Genomic DNA, 23,693 nt, shown 5'->3' with positions numbered 1-23,693 from the left:
AGAACTCAAATTTTAAAGAATGTTCTTAGGATCCTCTGCATTTCTACAGCAATATCTTCTGTATTGTCTGAACTTTCATCTCCACATTAAGCTATTTACTGCCTCTCTTTTTGACACTTTTTGCTACTTTTTTTGTCCATCTGAATATTTTCAAACAACTAAAACTATGATTCAATGATTGGGGGGACACTTTTCCTTCATTTCTATTCCATTAATTTTAGCTGTGATTTTGATTATCTCTTCCCTTCTGATTATTCTTTTTTTCTAATACTTTCATCAAGTTATTGATTTGAGATCACTCAATTTTAGTGATGTAAGCATACTGTGTTATATTTCTTTTTGTGACTCTTTTCTTTGTTTCCTGTAGATTGTTATGTGTTTTATTTTTATTTTCATTCAATTTAGAATTCTAAAATTTCATCTAGTTTTTTTTTCATCCAGTTTTGCTGTAGTAGTTTGTATTCATCTTTCATGGATTTGTATATTTTCTGTTTTTTTCATTTTTATTGGTATTCATATTAAGTACAGTCTATCCTTTCAATTTTTCTAGGTAGTTGAGGCTAGCTTTCTGTTGAATATTCTATGTTTTAAAAAGCTCCATGAGCAGTGAGGAAAGAATTTGTATCCTTTAGTGTTATTGTAAAATATCCTGTAGAAAACTGTTAGGTCCATTTCATTTATTATTTAACTTCTAATTTTCTCTAACTCCTTTTATCCCCAGATGACCTGTCTGTTGTTAAGAATGAGATATTGAAATCACCCACTATCACTGTATTGATGCCAGTTAGTGGTTAATAGTTCAGTAGTGTTTCTTTTATAAAATTGGATAGTCTTGTATTTGGTCCTTGTATGTTTATTGTGGTATTCTCCTGCTGTTAGTCTTTTCCTGTAACGTTACTAAGAGTCTCTACTTACACGTTCTGATTAGGCTTGGTTTGAAGTAAATTACATTATGTAGTAGACCTATTTGTTTTTTGGTTTTATTTTCCTGAAATGTAAGTAATTCCTCCTTTTACCCTGTGGTGATGTATGTCATTGGCTGCTAGGTATTTGTCTTGGAGTCTGTGAAATGTTGGGTTCTCTATGCTAACCTGTTAATCTCGATCTCTTTACTGCCATGTTTACATCTTTTATTTTTAAAACTAAAGAAAATGTGTTTTAATTCCTGCCGTTTTGTTACCGTTGTGGTTTTCTATTAGACATCTAGTAATTAATATTCTAAAACTGATAATTTGTTTCTGTGTCTTCTTGGGCGTATTTAACTTTCAATTCATATTTATATTTGCATTTCATTATTTTCTGTGGAGTTCTTAAGTTGTAATATATTCTGAAATTTGCTTTTATTTGGGAAAATTGTCCATTCTTCTTCTATTATGACTAATAGTTTTGTGTGGTATAGAACTCTGAGCTAGGATATGTTGTTTTTCAATAATTTGTACAACATCAATCCAATGACTTTTGCTTTTTATGGTCTCCATTGAATAATACACTATATTTGATATGGGTCTTATTTTGTTTATAGATCATTCTTTCTTCTATTTTCAATATCCTTTATTTGGTGTGTACCTTTAGTATTTTGACTACTATATTACATGGAATGTTTACTTTTACAATCTATTTATTCGGTGTTCTATATGCTTCTAGGATTTGATGGACATGTTTTTCTTTAAATTAGGAAAATTTTCCTTTATAATTTTGTTAAAAATATTCTTCATGCCCTATGTCTCCTCTCTTTCTATATCCATTATTCATACATTTGAAATATTTATGTTGACTCTGTGTTTCTTTTTGTGTTTAATGTTTTAATTTGGATTTGATTAACTCAGGCTCAAAGAGTTCACCACAGTTAGAGAAATGTATGGGGGCTCTATGGAGGGCTCCTGGATATGTAAATAAAATGACTTGAAGAGAAATCTTGAGGGTTATAGAGAATGAATTATGTTATAAATGCCTACCTATGCTTTATAACAAACTTTGATCTTTGGAGGAAGCAATGATACAAATGGATGGACCCTTTCTGCGCTGTATTAGACCATGCTTATGTTCACTGTTAGTATTTTCTTAATTGTGAACATCTAGAATCACCTGGCACTTACTGAAACAGATGACAATAGATTTTCAGAGTGCTTCACCAAGGTTATCTTTGTAACCACAATTATGTGTTTTGGAGTGTTCTCTGGTTCTGTATATCCTCTGGATAATTATTTATTATATAGAGGATAAAATTCTAAGCAATAAGTACTTTGCAGATTTGGAAAATTCTTGGTGAGACAACCAGTTAGGATGGTACTTTGAACTGTTTTATAACCCTACTGGGGTTGGGGTAATAAAAACCAAACAAAACAAAAACCGAAGATATGCTATATGTTTGTAAGAAGACAGTGCAAGAGGCCATAAAGTTATTAAATAAAAACTTTGATGCTAGTAGTAGGTATATTCCTATGTGTTTCGGGCCAGAAAAGCCCCTGAGGATTACAAACCATAAAATCCATTTCTTATGCTCTTGATTTTATACCAGGACTGGATGGTATGATCCTATGGCTAAAGACACTGAATATATATATATATATATATATATATATATATATATATATATATATATATATATGTATTCCTCACTGTAGGACACAGAAAAATTAAGCTGGGAATAGCCTGGAAACTGCCACCATGTTAGCTGCCTTATGGAATCTCAGAGGAGGGATGTGAAGCTGTCATGGAAAATTGTGTCCAACATTCCTGCTGGTATATGGACCCTGCATGCTTATCAAACAATATGCCAGGCAGAATATTGTTGGTTGTGCAATAGTGGCTCAGTTATCAAGGGTAAGAACAACAGTCTTCCAATTAGATTTATTGCCTACTATACAAGAGAGAATTCAAGCCTTGTAGGGTAAGTCAGAGCAAAAATCTGTAGCTGAGGAAGCAACCTCTATAGTTTTATGTGACTGTCAAACTGTCCTCTGAACAGGTGTGCTTTTACCCATAGATCACTGTTTTTGTCAACCTCAACTCATAACTACTGATGAAGCTACAAAAAACAGTCACCTATTATTGGGACATGGTGGGCTATTAATTAGCTATTAGTGGACATCTATAGTCACTGATTGCAAAGGTCATGGATCCCTGCAGAAGAAAGTAGAGAAAGAATATAAGAGGCATAGGAGGGGGTAGAGTGCTGTGCACTAGTTTCCTCTGGAATTAAAATTTCCAACATATTTTAATCCTAAACGGGAAGCTCCTAAACAGGAAGATAAACAACTCAAAATAGCTTCAGGGAATCCTTGATACTTTCAAGGTTCACTAGATCCCTCCCTGACATGGTAAGCAATGAAAGATGAGAGTCCTTTTCAGATTAAATTAAGTCTATCTGCAAAGAAGTTTCTCAGAAGATCAAAACTTCAAAGAAGACTCTGAGACAAGACCAGCTCCATGGATGAAGCATAAATCAGAGGAACTGTCTTGAAGCGGTTCAGACCAGAGTCATCTGGAGATGACACTCATTATATAACCTTTTGAGGTCTCTTCAGATTATGCAGTGTACTCCAGGTTCCCAGATTTATGAGCTGTTACCCATGGAGGTGTGAGATTTGATGAGTCAATCCTGCTGTTATATGTAACCCTTCACCCATATTTCTGTAAGCACCCCAATAAAATATTTAGTTCACCAAATTGGCTTAGTTGTATCTATAATTGGCTTAGTTGTATCTATACTTTGATATGTTGTGAGTTCCCTATGTGGAGTGAGTAGCCATGCTTGCTGTATCTCTCAATGAAAGTTTTGTCATAGAAAAAACTCAGGACCATGTAAAAGTTTTTGAGACTTCAAATGTCATTCACATTCTTAACGTTAATGCTTTCTACTCTGTAAAGTCCCAGAGACACATAGGTCTTTCTGATGACTTCTAATATAGACATGTATTGCCTGACATGTTGCCTCTAACTGTTATCTTCAAAGAGATATCAACAGATCTGGAAATTCCCTAATAGTTATTCCTGTCACAATGTTCTTTAAAGAAACTAATGATTTTCCTAAAAGTGCCGACACCTTAAAATCATGAATTAAGGAAAGATTAGCAACCAGTTTGTAAATTATTGGCTATTAGCCGCTGCACACATGGACCACTTTATGACATAACCACATCTTGTTCATAAAAATGTCACAATAATCTTACAGTATGATCGAGAGCTAGAGGATTATAAATGATATGCGATGCCATTCTATACTGTAGTTCTAAGAACTATAGGCTGTAGCTTGAGTTTTCCTGCCTGGCACACAGTCAGGACAAATCTCTCTCACCTGCCAGTCCCACAGCCACTCAGACCCGACCAAGTAAACTCAGAGACTTATATTGGTTACAAACTGTATGGCCATGGCAGGCTTCTTGCTAAGTATTCTTACAGCTTAAATTAATCCATTTCCATTAATCTATACCTTGCCATGTGGCTTGTGGCTTACCAGCATCTTCACATGCTGTTTGTCATCATGGCGGCTGGCAGTGTCTCTGACTCAGCCTTCCACTTCCCAGCTTTATTCTCCTCCTTGTCCCGCCTATACTTCCTGCCTGGCCACTGGCCAATCAGTGATTTATTTATTGACCAACCAGCAACACACTTGACATACAGACCATCCCACAGCACTTCCCCTTTTCTCTTTTTTTTTCAAAAAGGAAGGTTTTAACCTTAACAAATTAAAATTACATATAATTTGAGAATTTGGGCATAGCTTATCTTACTACTTCCTGCTAGAGGGGGGCGCTGTATCTTCTGGGTACACAAAGAAAATTTTAGAATTATGGAATAGTCCATGAGGCTGTATTGTCTGAGCCAGTTGCCTTCAAAACATTCTGGATATTGGATTATCTGGGCCATGGTGTCATCCATCGGAGACCTTTCAGGGGTTCTTGGCTGGTCAAACCTGATGTATCTTAATCTGGAACAGATACATAGCATCTGGCTTTCTGTGGAAACAAAAGCAGAGACTCTTTTCCAAAGCAACATATTCTTATATCCAAATTTTGAAGTCAAGGTACCTTTAAAATATACATTTTGGCATAACTCAACAGCTTTTACAATCAAATGTTTTTCTGTAGTTAAAAATCCCAAAGACAACACAATCCAGATTCTCTGTGTAATATTCATCTTCACGTGGCTTTTTTATATTAATTTTACTGTCTCTTTAAAGACTTTATTTTTTAAAACTATGTATTTTTTTCTATAACTGTATATATCACCTTTTTTGTATCTTTCAAGCCTATGTATATTATACACACATTGTAAACTATTACATCTGAACCTGTCTTATTGTGAATCTATTGCTTTAAACTGCAGCAGCTATGGCTGCTGGCTCCACCCATCTCAGCTTCCCAACATGGCGGCAGTACGTCTACCGCCTGCTCTGGGAGCCATTGTAGGTCCTTGCTTCTACCCAAGCAGCATGTAGCCCAGAAACCTCCTTTTTTGTTTTGTACTAGCAAAGGCCAAATCCACCATGCAGCTCAATGTGCCACTTGCAGAGGCCTCATTCCTGCCATAGGGCAGGTCGAGCGCTCAAGCTAGGAACCCACAAGTAGCTCAAACCAGCAGCTGCCGCTCATTTGAGAGAGACAATTAGGAACTGTTTTTAGCTCCGTTTTAGAATCTTTTCTCAGGTTTTAGGTGGAAACTCTTGCCAACACGTTGGACACCATTTGTAGCTTGAGTTTTCCTGCCTGGCACACAGTCAGGACAAATCTCTCTCACCTGCCAGTCCCACAGCCACTCAGACCCAACCAGGTAAACACAGAGACTTATATTGGTTACAAACTGTATGGTCGTGGCAGGCTTCTTGCTAACTGTTCTTACAGCTTAAATTAATCCATTTCCATTAATCTATACCTTGCCACGTGGCTCCTGGCTTACCAGCATCTTCACATGCTGTTTGTCATCATGGCGGCTGGCAGTGTCTCTCTCTCAGCCTTCCACTTCCCAGCTTTATTCTCCTCCTTGTCCTGCCTATACTTCCTGCCTGGCCACTGGCCAATCAGTGATTTATTTATTGGCCAATCAGCAACACACTTGACATACAGACCATCCCACAGAAATAGGCTCTTTAAGAAAGATGGCAAAATACACCACCAATTTTAAAGTTTTAATCATCATTCTTTTACCTTTTCTCTATGTCTATGTCCAGGATTTGTTAATATTCAAGTACTAGTCTCTGTTTAGTTCACTTACAAGATCATCTATGCCCTAGGATATCTGACCACAAATATTCCTATAAAGCTCAAGAGCATTTTAGCACATGGTTTAATTTCAGTCCCATGGGCCCTTAAATTTAAAATTAGGAACAGTCAGCTTCAATTCATATATGAATGATGAACCTTCTCATAGACAGCAATTTAAATTTGTTTCTTTGGGGGATGTCACACATTAATCAATGTAACAGAATCATATCTACTCCTTTTTTCCCCATACAACTTTCCACTCATCTCAACACACTCTTCTCCCACCTTTTTGGCTCTTAATTTTTATAACCCAGTATGCTTAGTTTGTGATGGTAACATGGGCATGAGTTTAGGGCCATTTACTAGAATCCTAACAGAAAGTTCAGTCTCAAAAAAAAAAGTTTTCCTACTATAGACACTCTCTACTGCCTATAGCTCACCTGTGTGCTGGAGTGGGTTCCTAAAGAAGATCTATTGAGTCCTTGCCAGGATTTTCACTTGTTTGTTCTTGTGGCGATTTTGTCAAGTACCAGAAATATAAAAGAAACATCTTGCTATAAAGATGGCATTCCCAGAACTCCTTACCTGTTGGCTCTTACATCCTTCTGCCACCTGTTCCAAGATGTTCCCTAAGCCATGATGATGAGAGGATTTGGTCAGATGTCCTATTTAAGTCAGAGCACTTAGTCTGTTCTTTTCAGGACTTTAAACTATTGTGCATTTCTCCCTTGAATTTTTTCTACTACATAAACAATCTTCTATGACTAAAGTTGAGAGGAGCCTGTGTCTTTAGATATAAATATAAATATTTAGAAAGGCATTTGATACTACGATCACTAAGCAAACTAATAATGGAATGTTAAACTATGGGCCCTTTTCCATCCTCAGCCATGAGATATTCAACACACTAAGGCATGGAATATCTTCCTATTGATCAGGCTTCAAATCAAATCAGAAAGCATTTAGCATCATATATCTCCTAGCATCATTATTTGTATTATCCCATGTTCTAGTCTATACCATCACATAGAAAATAATTTAATTACATTTTTTTGTAGCTTTCTTTACAGTCATTGCTCAATATGAGGGGTTTCCTTATTAAATCCTGTTTGTATATACTCTCTACATATCAATATTTTTGGAATGTAATAATAACATAGAATTTGTAGTGGAAGGCTGCAGTCAAATGAAATAATGTAAAAATCTCCATTCCACTTCCCAGATGCCACAAAATTCAGTAAAAAATAACAAAAAGCAGAATTACATGTGGAGAAATGGTTTATCACAACATTTCATTCAATAGAACTGAGGTCCAGATTTTATGTTCAAACTTTATTATGCAGCTTATTTTCTACATTTTTTCATAAGAGCAAATTTCTTATTTTAGCATAATATATTGTTAGTACTAAAGGAGCCTTATGATATTGTAGGCATGTTTGCTATAGGAAATAAGTTAGCTATGTTTAATGGATATTCTCATCTTTCAAATGTATGTTCCTAAACTTATGAAAAGAATTTATCTGTGGTTTGAACAAAATAATGTAGCACTTTGGGGCAAAGATGCAAAAGAGCAGCCCTGCACTGGAGGCCAAGATACAGAAAATCTCCACAGCTATGGTAGCCTTGCCCTTGGTGCTTTGGTAGACAGGAAGGAAGGTAATCCAGACACTGCAGAACACCAGCATGCTGAATGTCAGGAACTTGGCTTCATTGAATGTGTCAGGCAGATTTCTGGCCAGGAAAGCTAGAGTAAAACTTGCCAGGGCAAGGGAGCCCAAATATCCCAATATGCAGTGGAAGGCAATAACTGAACCTTTGTTGCAGACAATCAAAATATGGCCATGTTCAGCATGTACATCCTCATCAACAAATGGAGGAGAAGTTCCCATACAGATTCCACAGATAATCAGTTGGAGCACAGTACACATGGGAATGATGAAGTTAGGTGCACCTGATGCCAGGAGCCATCTCATTCTTCTATCTGGAACAGTGACTTTGAATGCTAGTACCACAGTAATTGTCTTAGCCAAGACAGAAGATATTGCCACAGTGAAGACAATTGCAAATGTTATCTGCTGCAAGATACATGTGGCCATATGTGGATGGCCAATATAGAGCAAGGGACAGAGAAAACAAAATATAAGGGAGATCAGGAGGACATAGCTGAGAACTCGGTTATTGGCCTTGACTATGGGAGTATCTTGATACTTGAAAAGAATAGCTAGAATAGCAGCTGTAAGAGAAGAGAAACACAGAGCCAAGCCAGCTAGACACATTCCCAAGGGATCTTCATAGGCCAGAAAGGTCATAACTTTTTTGAGGCAGTGAGTTTGTTTTGCATTGCTGTACTGATCATCCGGACACTTCACACAATGATCCATGTCTAGTATAGGAAGGGAATTACTTTCAGTTTTAATTTTTCCATAGTATTCATGATACATGATGATACATGACACATTAACTCATTAGGAAGTCATAGCTAAATTTTATTCACCTCTTGTGGTATATAGAAATTAAATGTGTTTGATGCATAGAATTTAATTTTATTTTTTGTTGCCTTTCATCTGAATGCAATAGTTTTGCTAAAATAATCTTATGCATGTACATTTAAAAACAGTAACATATTTTTAAATAATGTTTAGGTAGGCACAGTAACCTACCTTGGATTGAATCATTCATGGAAAAACACATTTGTTATTCATAGATTTTGTAATTAAGCAAAAGAACTGATAATGAGCTAGTTTATTGCATCTTATAATTTATCTATCAGCAACAAATTAGCTCCTACATATAAATGACCTAATAGCGCTCCTTAGACATCAAATTCCACCTACTCCATTGCTGTGGGATGTTCTGTATGGCAAATATGTTAATAAATAAAACACTGATTGGCCAGTAGCCAGACAGGAAGTATAGGCGGGACTAACAGAGAAGAGAATTAAGGGAACAGGAAGGGAAGGAGGAGACTGCCTGTAGCTGCCACCAGGACAAGGAAGATATAAGGTACCAGTAAGCCTTGAGCCACATGGCAAAGTATAGATTAACAGAAATGGGCTGAATATAAGAATAAGAGCTAGACAATGATAGACCTGAGCTAATGGCCAAGCAGTTTAACTAATATAAGCATCTGTATGTTTATTTTATAAGTGGGCTAAGGGATTGCCAGGGCTTGGCGGGACCTGTAGAGAAAACTCTCCAGCTATATTCCATATTTCAGAAAGAACCCACATGCACTACATTATGATAACAATATAATAACGATGTTCAAAATATTTGTGCTTGCACACTTACTAGTAAAGTCTTCACCCCTCATCAAGAAAACATCTTTGAGGCAGAGACCACTAGAGAAAAATCACAACCAGTTAAAATGTAGATGTGTGGAACCAAGTGCAAAGGATATATCTATTATAATACCCTGTCACTTAAAGTTCAGAAAAAAAATGTAGAAGAGGGTGATGGAAAGATTGTAAGAGCTAGGGTATCAGGGAGCTTGATGTCAGTGTCTCCAAGAAATGTCATAAGCTACAGTCACAAAGTCTCACCAACATGATTTCTGACATTAAGCTGAACAAGTATAAAAATAATAGGCATGGCAAAGTGGATGGGGGAAAGACCATCAGGCCCTAAGCATACAGAGAGTACTACAGGCATCAAAGGGATATTGAGAGCGGAAGAATTGTTTCCCAGAGTAAACCATGCCAACTGATTGTTTCTGGAAAACAAAATGGTCAGCCCTGAAAACATACAAGTAATAATGTACAGACTGAAATGTATATAAATATATACATTTAAATATATGCATACATTTACATACAATATAATAAAACATATGCAAACAACAACAATTAATGAGAAAAGAGGCCATGGATTTGAATGAGAGTCAGAAGGGCCTTATAGGAGTGTTTTGAGGAAGGACAGGGAATGCGGAATGATATAACTGTATTATAATATCAAAAATTTTAAAAAGAAAAGCAGAAACAAAAGCCAGCAGTGTCAAGGAATGCAGAAATAACATGAACAAATTGCCACCTAAATTCTCTACATGTCAAGAATATCATATTTAGTTTTATGTTTCAATATTTGAACATTGGTTAGGCATATTATCTGCAAATTTTACAAATTTCTATAGGATTTGACCTTTCAATGCTCCCAAGGTTACAGTACTTAATAAGAAAACATCAAAATCAAGATAATATTCCATATCTCAAGGACATAATTTTGAAAGCTAGTACTGGATGATGCTGAGACCTTGCTCACATTTGTATCTTTGTAATTTATGCCAAATTATATTCATTTTTCTTTCAATTGCACTGATCCAACAGAAAAAATTGAAAAATGATGATTCCATTCCAGTACTAAGTCTATCCATCAAAAAGTTTACATTCGGCTTCAGTTTTTAGATTCTCTATGATATTGCTAAGCAATGTCATTTAAACTGTTAACAGAAAGCATTCTAATACATTAATTTTTTAATACTCTTTTCACTTAATTATAAAAATGTTATATTTATTTATTTATATGGAAAATATGTTCTTCTCTCATACAGTACACCCTTACCATACTTTCCCCTTCCTCAACTTGTCCCTTGCTTTTCTAAGTAGGAGAAAGGGAATTTAATAAAATTGAGCACAGTATCTTTGTGTTCATCCAACAAAAAAGTCAATACATTTGAACACTTATTTGAATTTGATATGTATGTCAGAGTGACATTTAATCATACAATTTTTATTTTCTTTCTATTCATTTTTTTAGTCAAGTAGCTTACTTTCTTGCATTATTCATGGGGTTTTGTAGTCAAATATGTTTATTATTTTAGTGTAATTTAAAAAAATCTGTACTACTTCTTCAAAATACTCATGTTCAGTTCATATAGGGAATCATTTACGTGCTGATGTGGTTCTAAATGAAATTGACAGTTAATTGTTTAGCTATTTCTTATAGCTACTACAGTTATTAATTCCAACCTTCTGCTATCTGATAGACTACCAAAAACAAAGTTTTCAAATTTCTGTACCTCAAGTTGGATTTCACCATGTATTTACTTAAAAAGTCTCTTTGCTTTACTTGTTCTGAACATTATAATAAAATCTTTATTTCAGAGTTCAATATGATAGCATCCAAACTCACCTGTGAAACAGAGTAGGACTGCAAATACAAACTACCAATGATTGCATTGATCTATAATAGTAAATAGTACAAAAAAGAGTGTTTCTTTAACATGATACAACATCACTGAGCATTCACTCCTTATTAGAAACCCTGTGGGGAGCACTGGAAACATAAGTATATGCAGTATGTAACTCTTAAATTAACTGAAAAGTAGATAAAACTTATTACAAAATGCTGAATAATAGAATGAAGATGAGTTTCAAGAGTAATCATTAGTGCTCTAAAGTAATGTCCTGGAGAAAATACTATGTTCATGGATCCTAGAACAGTGACACAAAACTGTAGTTTAAAAGATAGAGGGTATATTATTTCAAATAGCAGTTTTACTGATGCTTTCAACTTCATAGTGAGATTCATCTTTTCCTTTTTCTCAAAGGACTCTTTGAAAACTACATAAATATGGGAGAAAATAAACAATCTGTTGATTATTTTGGTAAATCATATTCTTACTTGTCATATTGGAAATTTCATTTTCTGGACAAGGGTTACAATCAAAGCAGCAGATGGCTTTTCCCTCCTGAGGGGATTTTCTGTGTCCAGGACTGCAGGGTCTACTGCATATGGAGGGTGGAGTCTGAGGAAAGTCAGATACATTTTAGACACAAATAGTTTAATGTAAGTTGCAAAAGCTGCAGTGATTCACAACACAGGCTCAGTGAAAATCCTCCCATTAAACCCATGTAGCATATTATAAATTAAAATTTCATTGCCTTAAAGATAAATATTATGAATGTATGGTGACTATATGTATATATAATATACATATATATATATATACATATAATATATATATATATAATGAAATACAGACAGACACAGAGGAGAGACAGACAGAGAGACAAAGAGAGAGAGAGAGAGAGAGAGTATAGAAGAGTGGAAATGAGTCAATAAATGAGTAAATGTCAAAACCTTTTATCCCAATGATGAAGCATGTTATTTTAGAGTATTTGTGCTACATGTAAATCATTTGATTTAAGACCAAAGTACCTGTCTAAAATCAGTGGCCCACTCTATCATTTCATCAGATATGCACAATTTTTGATCATTTGGAGAATGTCCAGAAAACTTTCCTATTTTCACTTTAAGTCCAAAGTGTTGGTTAAAATCTGTGATATAGAAAATGTCATACTCTGTATCCTGTTTTGTCTTCTGGTTCATGTTCACTAGGTCTCCAGCCGGATTTACAAATTGTATGTTCTTCAGAAGAGAGAACATCTAAAACACATTTGTCATTTTAGTTTCAACTATGCCTTCACAGTAGGACAGAAAATATAAATTATACAATGCTGGTAATTTTCATTTGCCTCTCCTAAAATTAACTTCATTAGAAGTACTCAGTAGTAAATAAAAGAAATTACATGTAGACCTAAAGTTTCACGACATTTTAAAGTTAAAATATTTTCACTGGAGTTGGTACTCTAAACCATCCCACCTAAATTCTATGCTTATATAGTAGAGACACATTCTCTATTTCATCCTGCCAACATTGTTATTTGAACATAACCTGGGAAATTGGGTTCCTTAACAGTTCAAAAAGTGGCAGTACTACCAGTATTTATAACAGGAATTGCTAGATGGTCTTATTAATAAAAACCTGGAGCCAGACATTGGGGTGGATGCTGAAAGATCAGAGAAAAAAAATAAACCACAGCCACCAGCTACTAACTTACCAACTCCATGAATCCTCTGACTGAAATCCTCAGCCTCAAGAGTATGAGTTCCTGTTTCCTCATACCTTATATACCTTTCTGTGTCCTGCCATATTACTTCCTGGAATTAAAGACATGTGTCCTCCCCAAGCAAAGACATGAGATCTCAAGAACTGGGATTAAAGGTGTGTGCCACCATGACTGGCTATATTCCCACTGTGGTCTTGAACTCACAGAGATACAGATGGATTTCTTGGCTCCTGAGTGATAGGATTAAAGGTGTGTGCCACCATGCCTGACCTCTATGTCTAATTTGGTGGCTGGCTCTGTTCTGTGATACCCAGATAAGTTTTATTGAGGTACACAAGTAAAATATCACAAGTATTATCTGGAATGTATTTATTATGATGATGATCAAAATTTTGATCATATAAAAAATTCATTTTCTTGTTATAATTTAAGAATTTCATGAAAAATGTTTTTCTTCCAAATGTTAAAGACATAATCCTCATGTATGTGCTTGAAATTTTCTCAACAAAATTTCTTCACTTAGAATGTAAAATACAAACTTGTGTGCCACTATCAGCTGTATCATAATTTATGACACTAACATGATCTTCATCACATGTGTGAAAGAGTCCAGAAATAATGCATCTGGAGAAAGGATTGTAGTTTGCATGCATTTAAAATCCTTGGTTACCTTTAAGAATGTCATCTCTATGACATATAGGCCATTCAATGAATGACTAATTACCTGCCAGGAGTCAAATTCCAGCCCTTTCCCAGGATTATCTGACCATATATCTACTTGTTGCAGAAGCATCTCATGGAGTGAGTGGGCCACAGCATACACAGCATTATATAAGTTATAACTTGAATCACTCATGGACATTCCAAACTTGTGGCTAAATATCCACTTCAATAAAGTTGTGGTAGAACAATTCTTCAGTTTCTTACAGTTAGATGATGACAAAGAACACTTAAAATAAATCCACCATAGTCTAACCAATGAAATTTCATTACTGTAATTTGAAGGGTGCACTGTCTGCATAAATTGTTTAAAACTAGACATCTCAGAAATCTGATGTGAAAAAATGAGAGTACCATGGAAGGAGTTAAGCAAGAAATCTCCTATAATTGTGATCCTATCAAATTGTGACATGCTGACCCAGATTCTCCTAATTTCTACAGATTTCTGTAGTATAAAGTTCCATTGTAAATTAGAGTCTTTATCTCCATAAACAATCACAACTTTTGCTGATGACATCATAATCTGGTTATAATATTGTTTAAACATTTTAAAGTATGAAAAATTATCATTTGTGATAATAGTCACAAATGCTAAACAGACAATGTTCCTTTGCATCTCCTCTCTCAATTCAGAAAGAAATTGAATTCCACGGTCTTCATTTGAAATGATCACTCCCACCCAGTTCCATCTGAAATAAACCAGTAGGGACACCATGGCTAGTGGCAGAGATGTGTCCTTGGGAGACATCTGGTAGAGATAAGGAAATTGCTCATGGACATTCAGGAGAGGTTGAAAATGACCATAGTAGAGCTGAAGGACATAGAACATAAGCATAATAAGAAAAAGATGGAATGAATAATACTTGGTCTAAGACCTAAATGTAGTAAGCAAATACTGGGGGTTTCAGAAATTGTGAATTCTTCACCTCATTTTTAAAATCATATATAGTTTCCCTTGGTTATCAAAATCTACAGATAAACTAAGTTTTCTGGTAACATTTTTTTTCCATTTCTGCTGACCTTCATGTGTATTTGTGACAAAGTTGTTATGTTTTCTGCAGAAAGTATCTGAGCATTTATACTTGATGGAACAAAAAATATATAAATCCTGTCTCTCTGAGTTTTAAACTTTTTGATACTCAGAAAGTCAACTTGAAAAACACAGTGTTTCATTAAAAGTAACATACCCCAACTTACCTGTGGAGTTCTGGACATGTACAGAAATGGCCCAAGGGTTGCAGGAAGTACCCACATGGGTCCGGTAAGTACAATTAAATATTTTCTCTGATTTCTGCAGTAGTAGTTAGGAAAGTTTTCACTTCTTTTTGCAGATAAACCAAATCTCTTCTGATCAGCTATCAGGTTACATTTGATGTTAACGAGCAGAGAAATGTTTGGTAAAATATGAGGATTCCTATTGATTTCTTCCATGGCAAAATAAAGAGAGAAAATCAAGTGGACATTCTTCGGTGTCAACCTGAAAACAGAGCACACTATTCATGAGAGAAAAGGTTCCAATCATGAAAATTTTAAACCACACTCAATGTGAGAATAGCACTGAATTCTTGTTTACATTTTTGAACCATTGCTATGGTGACAAAAATCCTATTAATTTGTTGAATGATGATATGAGAGTAGTGGGAGAGTATTAGGAATATTAAAGGTTTTTTTGGAGGGGGAAGTGGGGATATCATATCAATGCGATTGAATCTGGTTTTTTTAAGTCTGTTATATTTCCATCCTGTTTTCTGTAAACATTTTGAAATGTGTGCATGCCATTCAATTACTAGAAAAGATTGTACTGTTAACATTAAATCTGCTCATGCCTTCACTGTATATTTCTAACATTTAACAAGTGGAAAATAAATAGATATTATCTGCAATTAGAATTTTCTACTTCTATACAGAGGTAGCCCTGGACAATGTTATGGTATTTTTAAAGGTATGAAGACAAAGTAGCCAAATATGTCTGTGTCAAGAGCTCTGAAAAAAGAGGGATTCATAGGTAATGCAAATAGCATAATAATTCTTATACTCTTCTTCCCCTTTCACATACTTTCCTATCTTCATTTTGTGTTTGACGATGTGCAATATTGAGTGTTATAAGATTGGATATAACTATACCCGATTTTAGTTAGGAATGAGCTCCCTTCTATTTAATTGGACCCTTAAATGTATAGATGACTTTCAACTTATGTGCTCAGCCTGGTATTACAGACCTGGCCCTGGGTTCAAGTTGCATTATATTTGTCCTAATTGATCCTGATTAATATATTTACTCTCTTTCATTTAAGGTATTTTAATTGAATGTAACTGTTTTGATACAGTTTTTATACAGATTGATCTTATTTAACAATAACTGCTCATTTCAGGTTGTTGTTTATGAGTGTTTTAGGTATTGACTCATCCATATGTTTTGTATTGCTTTGTGACTAAATACATATTCAAGTAACTAGACATAACTTGTGGCTGTGAAACTCGAATGGAGTTGATTGTACCATTTATGTTTCCCATAATTTTCTAAAGCCAAAAAAAATCTGATTCAAACATGAGCATAAGAAAATTATGGGAAACATAAATGGTACTCTACATCCTAGTAAAGAGACCCATGTATATTGTATGGAAATCTAAAATAATATAAACTTCCTAAAATATATACATTTATTAAGGCAATCTAAATTAAATTGACAAATAACAGTTAAGACCACACTGCAACCATACAGATAGGTCTTGTCACCAAAGGAAGCTTCCAGTACTAGGAATGGGTGATATTTTATTAAATAGCTAGACAAAGTGGCACCGTAGGGACCCTCCCAAAGAACAGGCTGTTACCAAGGTTATAGGCTCCTCTCTATAAACTGAGGATAAGGCCCTATGTCTAAAGATGACACCTGAACAGCAGAGTGAAGATGAAGAAATCAAGGTGGTTCCTACCTAGAGTGTTTATGCCTGCTAACTACTGCTCATAGTACTCAAAGTTCTCTGAAAAACAAGCAAGGTAAACACAAACCTAAACATCTACAATGGGGATTGTCTGCAAGATGTGCTAGTGAAACAGTGGCACGAAGCTGGTGGGAGTAACCAAATAAATGATTTGGTTTAGTTCCATTTCAAGAGACCAAATACATGTCTGACACTACATTGCTTGCCAAGAACCTGACAATAGATAGTTCAGGGACCTGGGGGAGAACCAAAGACTACTACTCTGACACAGGAACAAAGCCAAAAAATGACTCCTAACATCATTCTGCTATAGTCATCCAAGTTTTCCTTTCTTACACATCATCAAAATTATACCTTCCTCCAGTATATGCAGATAAATACCAAAACAGACAGCTGGTCAATGTGTAGAGACTGAGAGTCCTTGCACCATGTGTAAATGTGGTGTCTCCATCAAATCCACCCCACCCCTCACAAGGTTTAAGGAACCCCATGACAATGGAGGTGGAAAGATTGTAAGAATCAGAGTAGATGGAGGACACAAAGGAAACAAGGCCTTCTATGCACAGGACAGGGGCACATACAAACTCACAGAGACTTTGACAACATGCACAGGACCTACATGCTCTGGGCCAGATGGAGTCCATTTCCTTAGAGGAGAAGTGGACAAATGCTCCTACCCTAAATTCAGGAGTTATCTCCTAACAATATCTACTTACAAGTAAAAATTTAGTTCTCTCACATAGAGTGTCACTGGGGCCACAAACCACCTTTAGGGAGGTCCAAGTCCCAGCAGTAGATGGACAGTAAAAAATAAATTCAATGGCCTCTTTGGAGGTTTGTTGTATCATAATACTCTTTCAGGACTTTAAAAATTATTTTGAGCTTTACATCCATTACATTTATGTTATTGCTTCCAGTTTTGGGTTTTTATGAGATTCCTGTGTGTAAGAATGTGTGTGTTTCCTTGTCTATATGTGTATCTCATTCTTTTTATTTCTTCTGTTTATCAAATAATGTTGTCCTACTTTTATTTGTTTGTGTTTGTTTTATTTTATTTTTAACTGTTATTTAGATGACTCTTTTATTTCTAAAAAGAGAAAGCAAGGTTTCATGTTCAGATAGGAGGGGAGGTACGGATGATTTTTCAGGAGTTGGGGGAGTGAAAAACCATAATTAGTATACAACATATGAAAAATGTATTTTTAGTAAAACATGCAGGGGATATATGTTTGTTCTGTGCTGTTATGTAGATGGACGTGGAAAAACATTATATTAGGTAAAAAAAAAAAGCATAAATGTGCAAAGAGCAGATTATGTCATTCATAGGAAAAGCAAAAATGGAACTCTATGGGATAGAGCATAGATTTAGAAATAGGCAGGAATGAAGGGGTAAAAAGATGAGAGGTGAAGGATACATTATCATGATTCCTAGTGAAATGTTCTAAATATTTTGACCTTGACTGTGGTGATGGATGCACACATTTGTCTTTGTTACATTCATTCTTTTAAAGGAGTGGACCATAAAATATGTCTTAACAGAAACAAAAACAAACCATCAAACAAATTAGCTGTTTTAGATTTGTGTTTTTTCCTTTTTGGAATCATACTTTTTATTTGCATGAAAATTATATCAGTCAATCAATTTATATTGAAAGTTTTCTATATAAAATCTTCAATGTTTTACTGCTTTATATTTCAAAAAATTACCCACTGTTACTTTGTGCCATCGTCAATGATACTACATTTTCTCATGTCCTTGGGAAGCCTCTACTTATCAGTCATGGTTATTGTTTTTAATCTGTGGAAAACCAGGAGTTTATCAGATGAGGTTTATCTCTGAAATTCAGTACAATAACTTCCACTTCCATCTAACATCTAACATCTAACTCATAACAACTCTCAAACTAGAAGGCTTTATTTAGTCATAAGACTCTTATCATTCTATATAAAATCACTATATTTAGAAAGGAGAAAGAAATTTACTCCAAAGTTTTCTCCACAGAGAAGATGACTAGAAACTAGACCAATGTTAGCAATATATAGATACTGAAAGGTGGAGAGCCAGGTTTACTGCTTTTTTATGATTATAGCACCTTGGTGGTTAACCATTGGCCAGTAGAAGGACATATATCCAAGAGCATATGAGCAATACAAATTAGACTTGATACAGTACAAAAAAAGGAAACAAACAGGATGGTTGGGAAAGAGGCATGGATCTAGAGAAGTTCTTGGAAGGGCATGAATATGATCATAATGCATTCCATAAAATCCTCAAATGAATTACAAAATTTTAAATAAATAACACAGTTGGTGTAGTTATGTCAGAAAATAAGTGAATCCTTCCTACATTGTTCAGGTAGGCTCACAGTTTGGAGATTTGACTCAGTCTGAATGGAGATTGATTGATTGCTTTCGTTCCATCTCATCACTACATATGGGAGATATGTATTACTAAAAATATTTACCTCATTGTTTGTACAAACAGAAGAAAATTATAGGCAGAATTGGGAACTAAATTCCAGAGGAGATTATACAAATCAATAACTTAATTTCCTTTTTATTGCATTATATACATACAGTGCTGATGTGAAGATCAATAATATTCAGTACAAGCATTTGTGTATCCCTCATATTTAATCTACAACAATGTTGGGAATGTAGAGAGTAAATACATATAATAAGCTTACTTTTCTTTTTTTCTATGAATCAAATTCCAACTTACAGAGAATAATAGATGCCATGAAGAGAATCCTTTTCTCAGTCACAGAGAAATTCTAATTATGTAAGTCAACAGAGGAATTAGATTATTTGAAATCCTGTTTGTTAAATGAAACACCTAAGTGCTCATTCAGCTCAGCAGGGTTGTAAAATGATCAGACACAGCACAAACAAACAATACTTCTGACAAATTATATCTGATGATAGCTATGAAAATCAAGAGCATTTACCGAATAAATGGAACATACTTTTTGTTTTTAGGTTAAAATGAATACATATAGAGTAAGTTTATATTAAATCTTCCAACTTAACATGAGTAAATTCCAGATGTTCTACAAAGCTTATGAAAACAAATGACAGGACAATTGCATCACTTCTTCACTATGTTCATGGTGGTGACGTAGGACATTAGTAGAAATAGTCTGACAAAATATATTTTATTTTCCCTAAAATTCATGTTCCTGTTGCCTTAACCTTGTTATTCACAAATAACTAAATGATCATCTTAAAGCTTTTAAAGCTAGTGGGTACATAGAGAGAATGTCTCTTCAGAATGCCAACATTTTCACACAAGAGTCTCTTTTGGGGTGGTGAATATGTATTTAGTTTTGTTAAATCTCATTCATCATGGCCATATTTCATATAGTTATATTTTATTCACAATGATCTGATATTATATCATTATTTAATTATATAAAACAACCATGTAGGTGCATTAATCATCCAATATTTTTCTTCTATAAATTTATTTGCTTTGTCAACTGTAATATTATGATTCTAATCATTGTAGAATCATCCAAATATTGCTCAGAAAATAATATTGAGTAGCCATAAAACATACACTGCACTGTTGTCATAATAAAGGAAGAGAAATGTGCACTAATATGGAAACATGCTTTCTATGTAATAGAAATTAAGAAATTTAAATACAACAATCCCACTTTACAGTGAGCATACATGTAAATGTAGGAATTTAATAAAAAGGTCAGGATCATACTTGTACAAGTGAGGCATTTATGCCTCCATGTGTCATTTTGTATGCTAATCAATTATTTGTATTAGTAAAAATGCAAACAAAGGAGTCTAGAAAGAAAACATTTGCCTTGCCATTTTCTTTCTTACTCATAAATTGGAGAAATTAAAACATTTCTCTGGACCTCTCTCATCTTGTGTCATGTAAATATGTAGGCATAGATGCAGAAAGATGCTGCAATTTCAAGTGTCAGAAGTTTAGACATGAAATACCTCATCATCTTAAAATACAAGATCCCATCATCACTGAGGCATATTGATTCATTAGATGATGAATTTTGAAAGTGAATGAGATGAAATAAAAACAACCTCTTCTTGATGTCCAGGGCACAACTTGCCTGCAATGTGGGGATAATCATGGGCTTATGGAAAACATGATATAGATATTGTTGAAAATTTTTTGTTCAAATTCTATTCAAATCCCCCGTCATTCTTCCTCATTTGTATCTAATCATTTGGAAGTCTAGGTCATCTTCTCCATGTTCCATATTACCATTAATATTGCTTTCATAACTATTATATAATCACTTGCCCTTCACTCTACATTCTCCTTCCAACCTAAGGATATTTTTGATAATCAGATCAGTGATCACCACGTAAGATATTGCTTAAGTTCTACTGTAGTTTTTCATTTCTTCTGAGATGTCTCTATTATACAGGCATACACTTTCTCCTGTTTTGAATTTCATGCTAAGATATAGTATTAAAAACTGATTATAACCTTCATCTGAAATTGAAAACTTCACTGTGTTTATTATCACACATATAGAATACCAAATCTTGAGATGTGCTCTTCCTTAAACATTTAGAAATTTTGACAGTTTGCCTATCAAACCCCAAAAGATATTGTAGCCATTTCCTCAGCTGAAATCTCAACCAGCAACCTCATTGATAAAGTAAAATTGTGACCAAACATAAATCAAAGATTGTGTAGTGCACTCATCCTCACAATAAACAATTTCATTTTATATAGTTAGGGAAGGAGAAGAAAGATATTTAAATGTGGATTAAATGTAATAGATGAAAGAATATTCAGCAAAAATGAGACATGAGTATTTGAAATCAATAAATGACCTTCAGCCTGGGCAAACTTGGATGAATTTGTAACCTTAGTACTACTCTCTCAACTGTTAGCATGAAGTGCAGGCAACACCTTTATTCTAACACTTTAAAAGGGAAATAGGAAGCAATTGATTGCAGGGGCACCATCTATTCTAACAAAAGAACAACTTGTCTACTGGAGTATGCTAGGTGGATGTGACATGTGTTTCTAATATAGAACTTTGAGAAAAATCCTGGCATTGTTTATTCAACAAAATTGTGGCTGTGCTTTTTTATTATTATTTTAAGAGATTAAAAAATTAACCAGTACAATATAGAAATTCAACTAATCTAGCATAATTGACTAAAGTATCTATTCTCTACTAAAGTATGTTGTTCCTTTTGTTGATATGTGGTTAATTGTATTTCTGGACTCTGTTCTGTATTTTGGTGGGTTGAAAAGCTATGTATTTCACATCAAGTTTTCAATATCCACAGTGAAGCCTCAATGAATCCACTTTGGTTCACATTAGCAACTCCAGGACTTTTATTGAGTTTGGTATAGTTATCTACATAAGGAATAGAATGTCGTCCCTATTCCTGTTAAATAGTGTGAAGAGGCTAGAAGTGGGACATTCTGCCAAGATTCTCTTGCAAGAGAGACATAATTCTTTGGCTTCTGGTCATATTGTCAGCATATGGCCCTTAGTGACCAGTTATCTTAGAGACTGCTGAAGAGAACCATCTCTCCAAAGTCACATCTCTTGCTGTGGCAAACATGAAGTAACTTCTAACCTTGTTGGAATTATTTGCTGAAGAGCCTAATAGGCAAGAACACTACAAAGATGAATAGGACTTTTCCTGCATCTCTGTTTTGTAATAGTTTTCCTCTGGATTGAAACCTTCTACCCTTCAGGGAAGCTCCTCAAGGTGGAAAAGAAACAGCTCAAAATAGCACCCGGAAATCCCTGAAACTGACCAGATTCACTAGGCTCCTCCTTCCCTAAGAGTAAACAATAAAGACCACCGAGGGTCACTTTCAGGTGAGACAAACTGGGAAGAAGACTCTTAGACCAGCACCTGAAGAAGTACAGACCAGCTGAGCTTCCTGGAAGGGACTTAGACCAACTGAGCTACCTGAAAAGGACACTCTCCAACCTGTTGAGCTGCCTGTAAGAAATGCTGTATGCTCTGGGTTTGCAGCTTTTGTGATCTGCCACTCATGCTGGGAGTAATTTCTGAGAACTCCTGAGAGTAACCCCTCATTCATATTCCTTAAGTAATGCCAATAAAACTCATTAATTCACCAAAAAAATGGCTGTGCATATGAAACTGAATACAGAAGAAAGGGTGGCATGAAATTCTCATAATGCATAGACAATGTGTTTCCACACATGAATTCAGGTGCAGGAGTCATAGAACACAGCAGTTGTGAATTTATGACAGATATTATTTGAACAAAATCTCAGTACCTTTTAAATATATCTAACTAAAAGTCAGCACAGTTCGACCAAAGTTCTCAGTGAAGGAATTGGGCATTCTATGCTTTTTAAGAAAATACTAGCAGACAAAAGAAAGACCACCTTATTTTAGCCTCTATGAAATAAACTAAAAGCTGTGTTTAGAACTATGTGTGTGAGGGGCATCATAAGTTGGGAACTGTCATATTAAAGGATTGTCTCTAGAAACAAAGTTGACAGCATGGATCATTCATTCAGCTTCCAGCCTCGAATCTGTGGCTTGAAAAATACAAACAAGCTAACTCTTAAACCATCAAAAACAGGACAATAACCTTCAGTAAATATGAAATGTATTTGGTTTATGTCCTAAAGAGAGGAGAAAAATAGAAGACACACAGAATAATGGTCTACCTCTCAGCAGCCCTAGAATGTATCATCTATATGACAAACAAAAATTTAAAAGTGAAAGAGGCACTTACTGCTTATCAAGATTCCCACTGAAATAATCATTTTTCATGTATCTATGCTCTGTATGAATGGAAAAGAAACAATCAATGTCTTTATCTCCTTCTGGGTTTTTCTTGTCTTTCATTCTGAAAAAGCACACAGGGTCAGTCAAACTGCAGAGAAGTAAAGCAGGCTTCAGGACCAGGAAGACAAAGATCAAAGATAACATCTTTGTAATGTAGCTGAGATGAGAGCCCAAGCAAAGTGCAACATGAAGAGTC

At 34.9% G+C, this 23,693-nt stretch overlaps 1 protein-coding gene across 1 annotated transcript; it reads right to left on the bottom strand.

The window, feature by feature from the left end:
- Positions 1–7,666: 7,666 nt before the first annotated feature.
- Positions 7,667–23,644, bottom strand: LOC131902240 (vomeronasal type-2 receptor 116-like). Its single transcript, XM_059253274.1, has 6 exons — positions 23,445–23,644; positions 14,969–15,248; positions 13,776–14,582; positions 12,360–12,587; positions 11,823–11,946; positions 7,667–8,586 (listed from the first exon to the last, which is right to left on the bottom strand). Exons 1-6 carry the CDS (start codon positions 23,639–23,641, stop codon positions 7,667–7,669), a joined length of 2,556 nt encoding a protein of 851 aa, XP_059109257.1. The 5' UTR covers positions 23,642–23,644.
- Between the last annotated feature and the right edge of the window lie 49 nt (positions 23,645–23,693).

The sequence above is a fragment of the Peromyscus eremicus genome, chromosome 1 (assembly GCF_949786415.1).
Source record: "Peromyscus eremicus chromosome 1, PerEre_H2_v1, whole genome shotgun sequence".
NCBI lineage: Eukaryota > Metazoa > Chordata > Mammalia > Rodentia > Cricetidae > Peromyscus > Peromyscus eremicus.
This window is presented reverse-complemented; position numbering and strand designations above follow the sequence as displayed.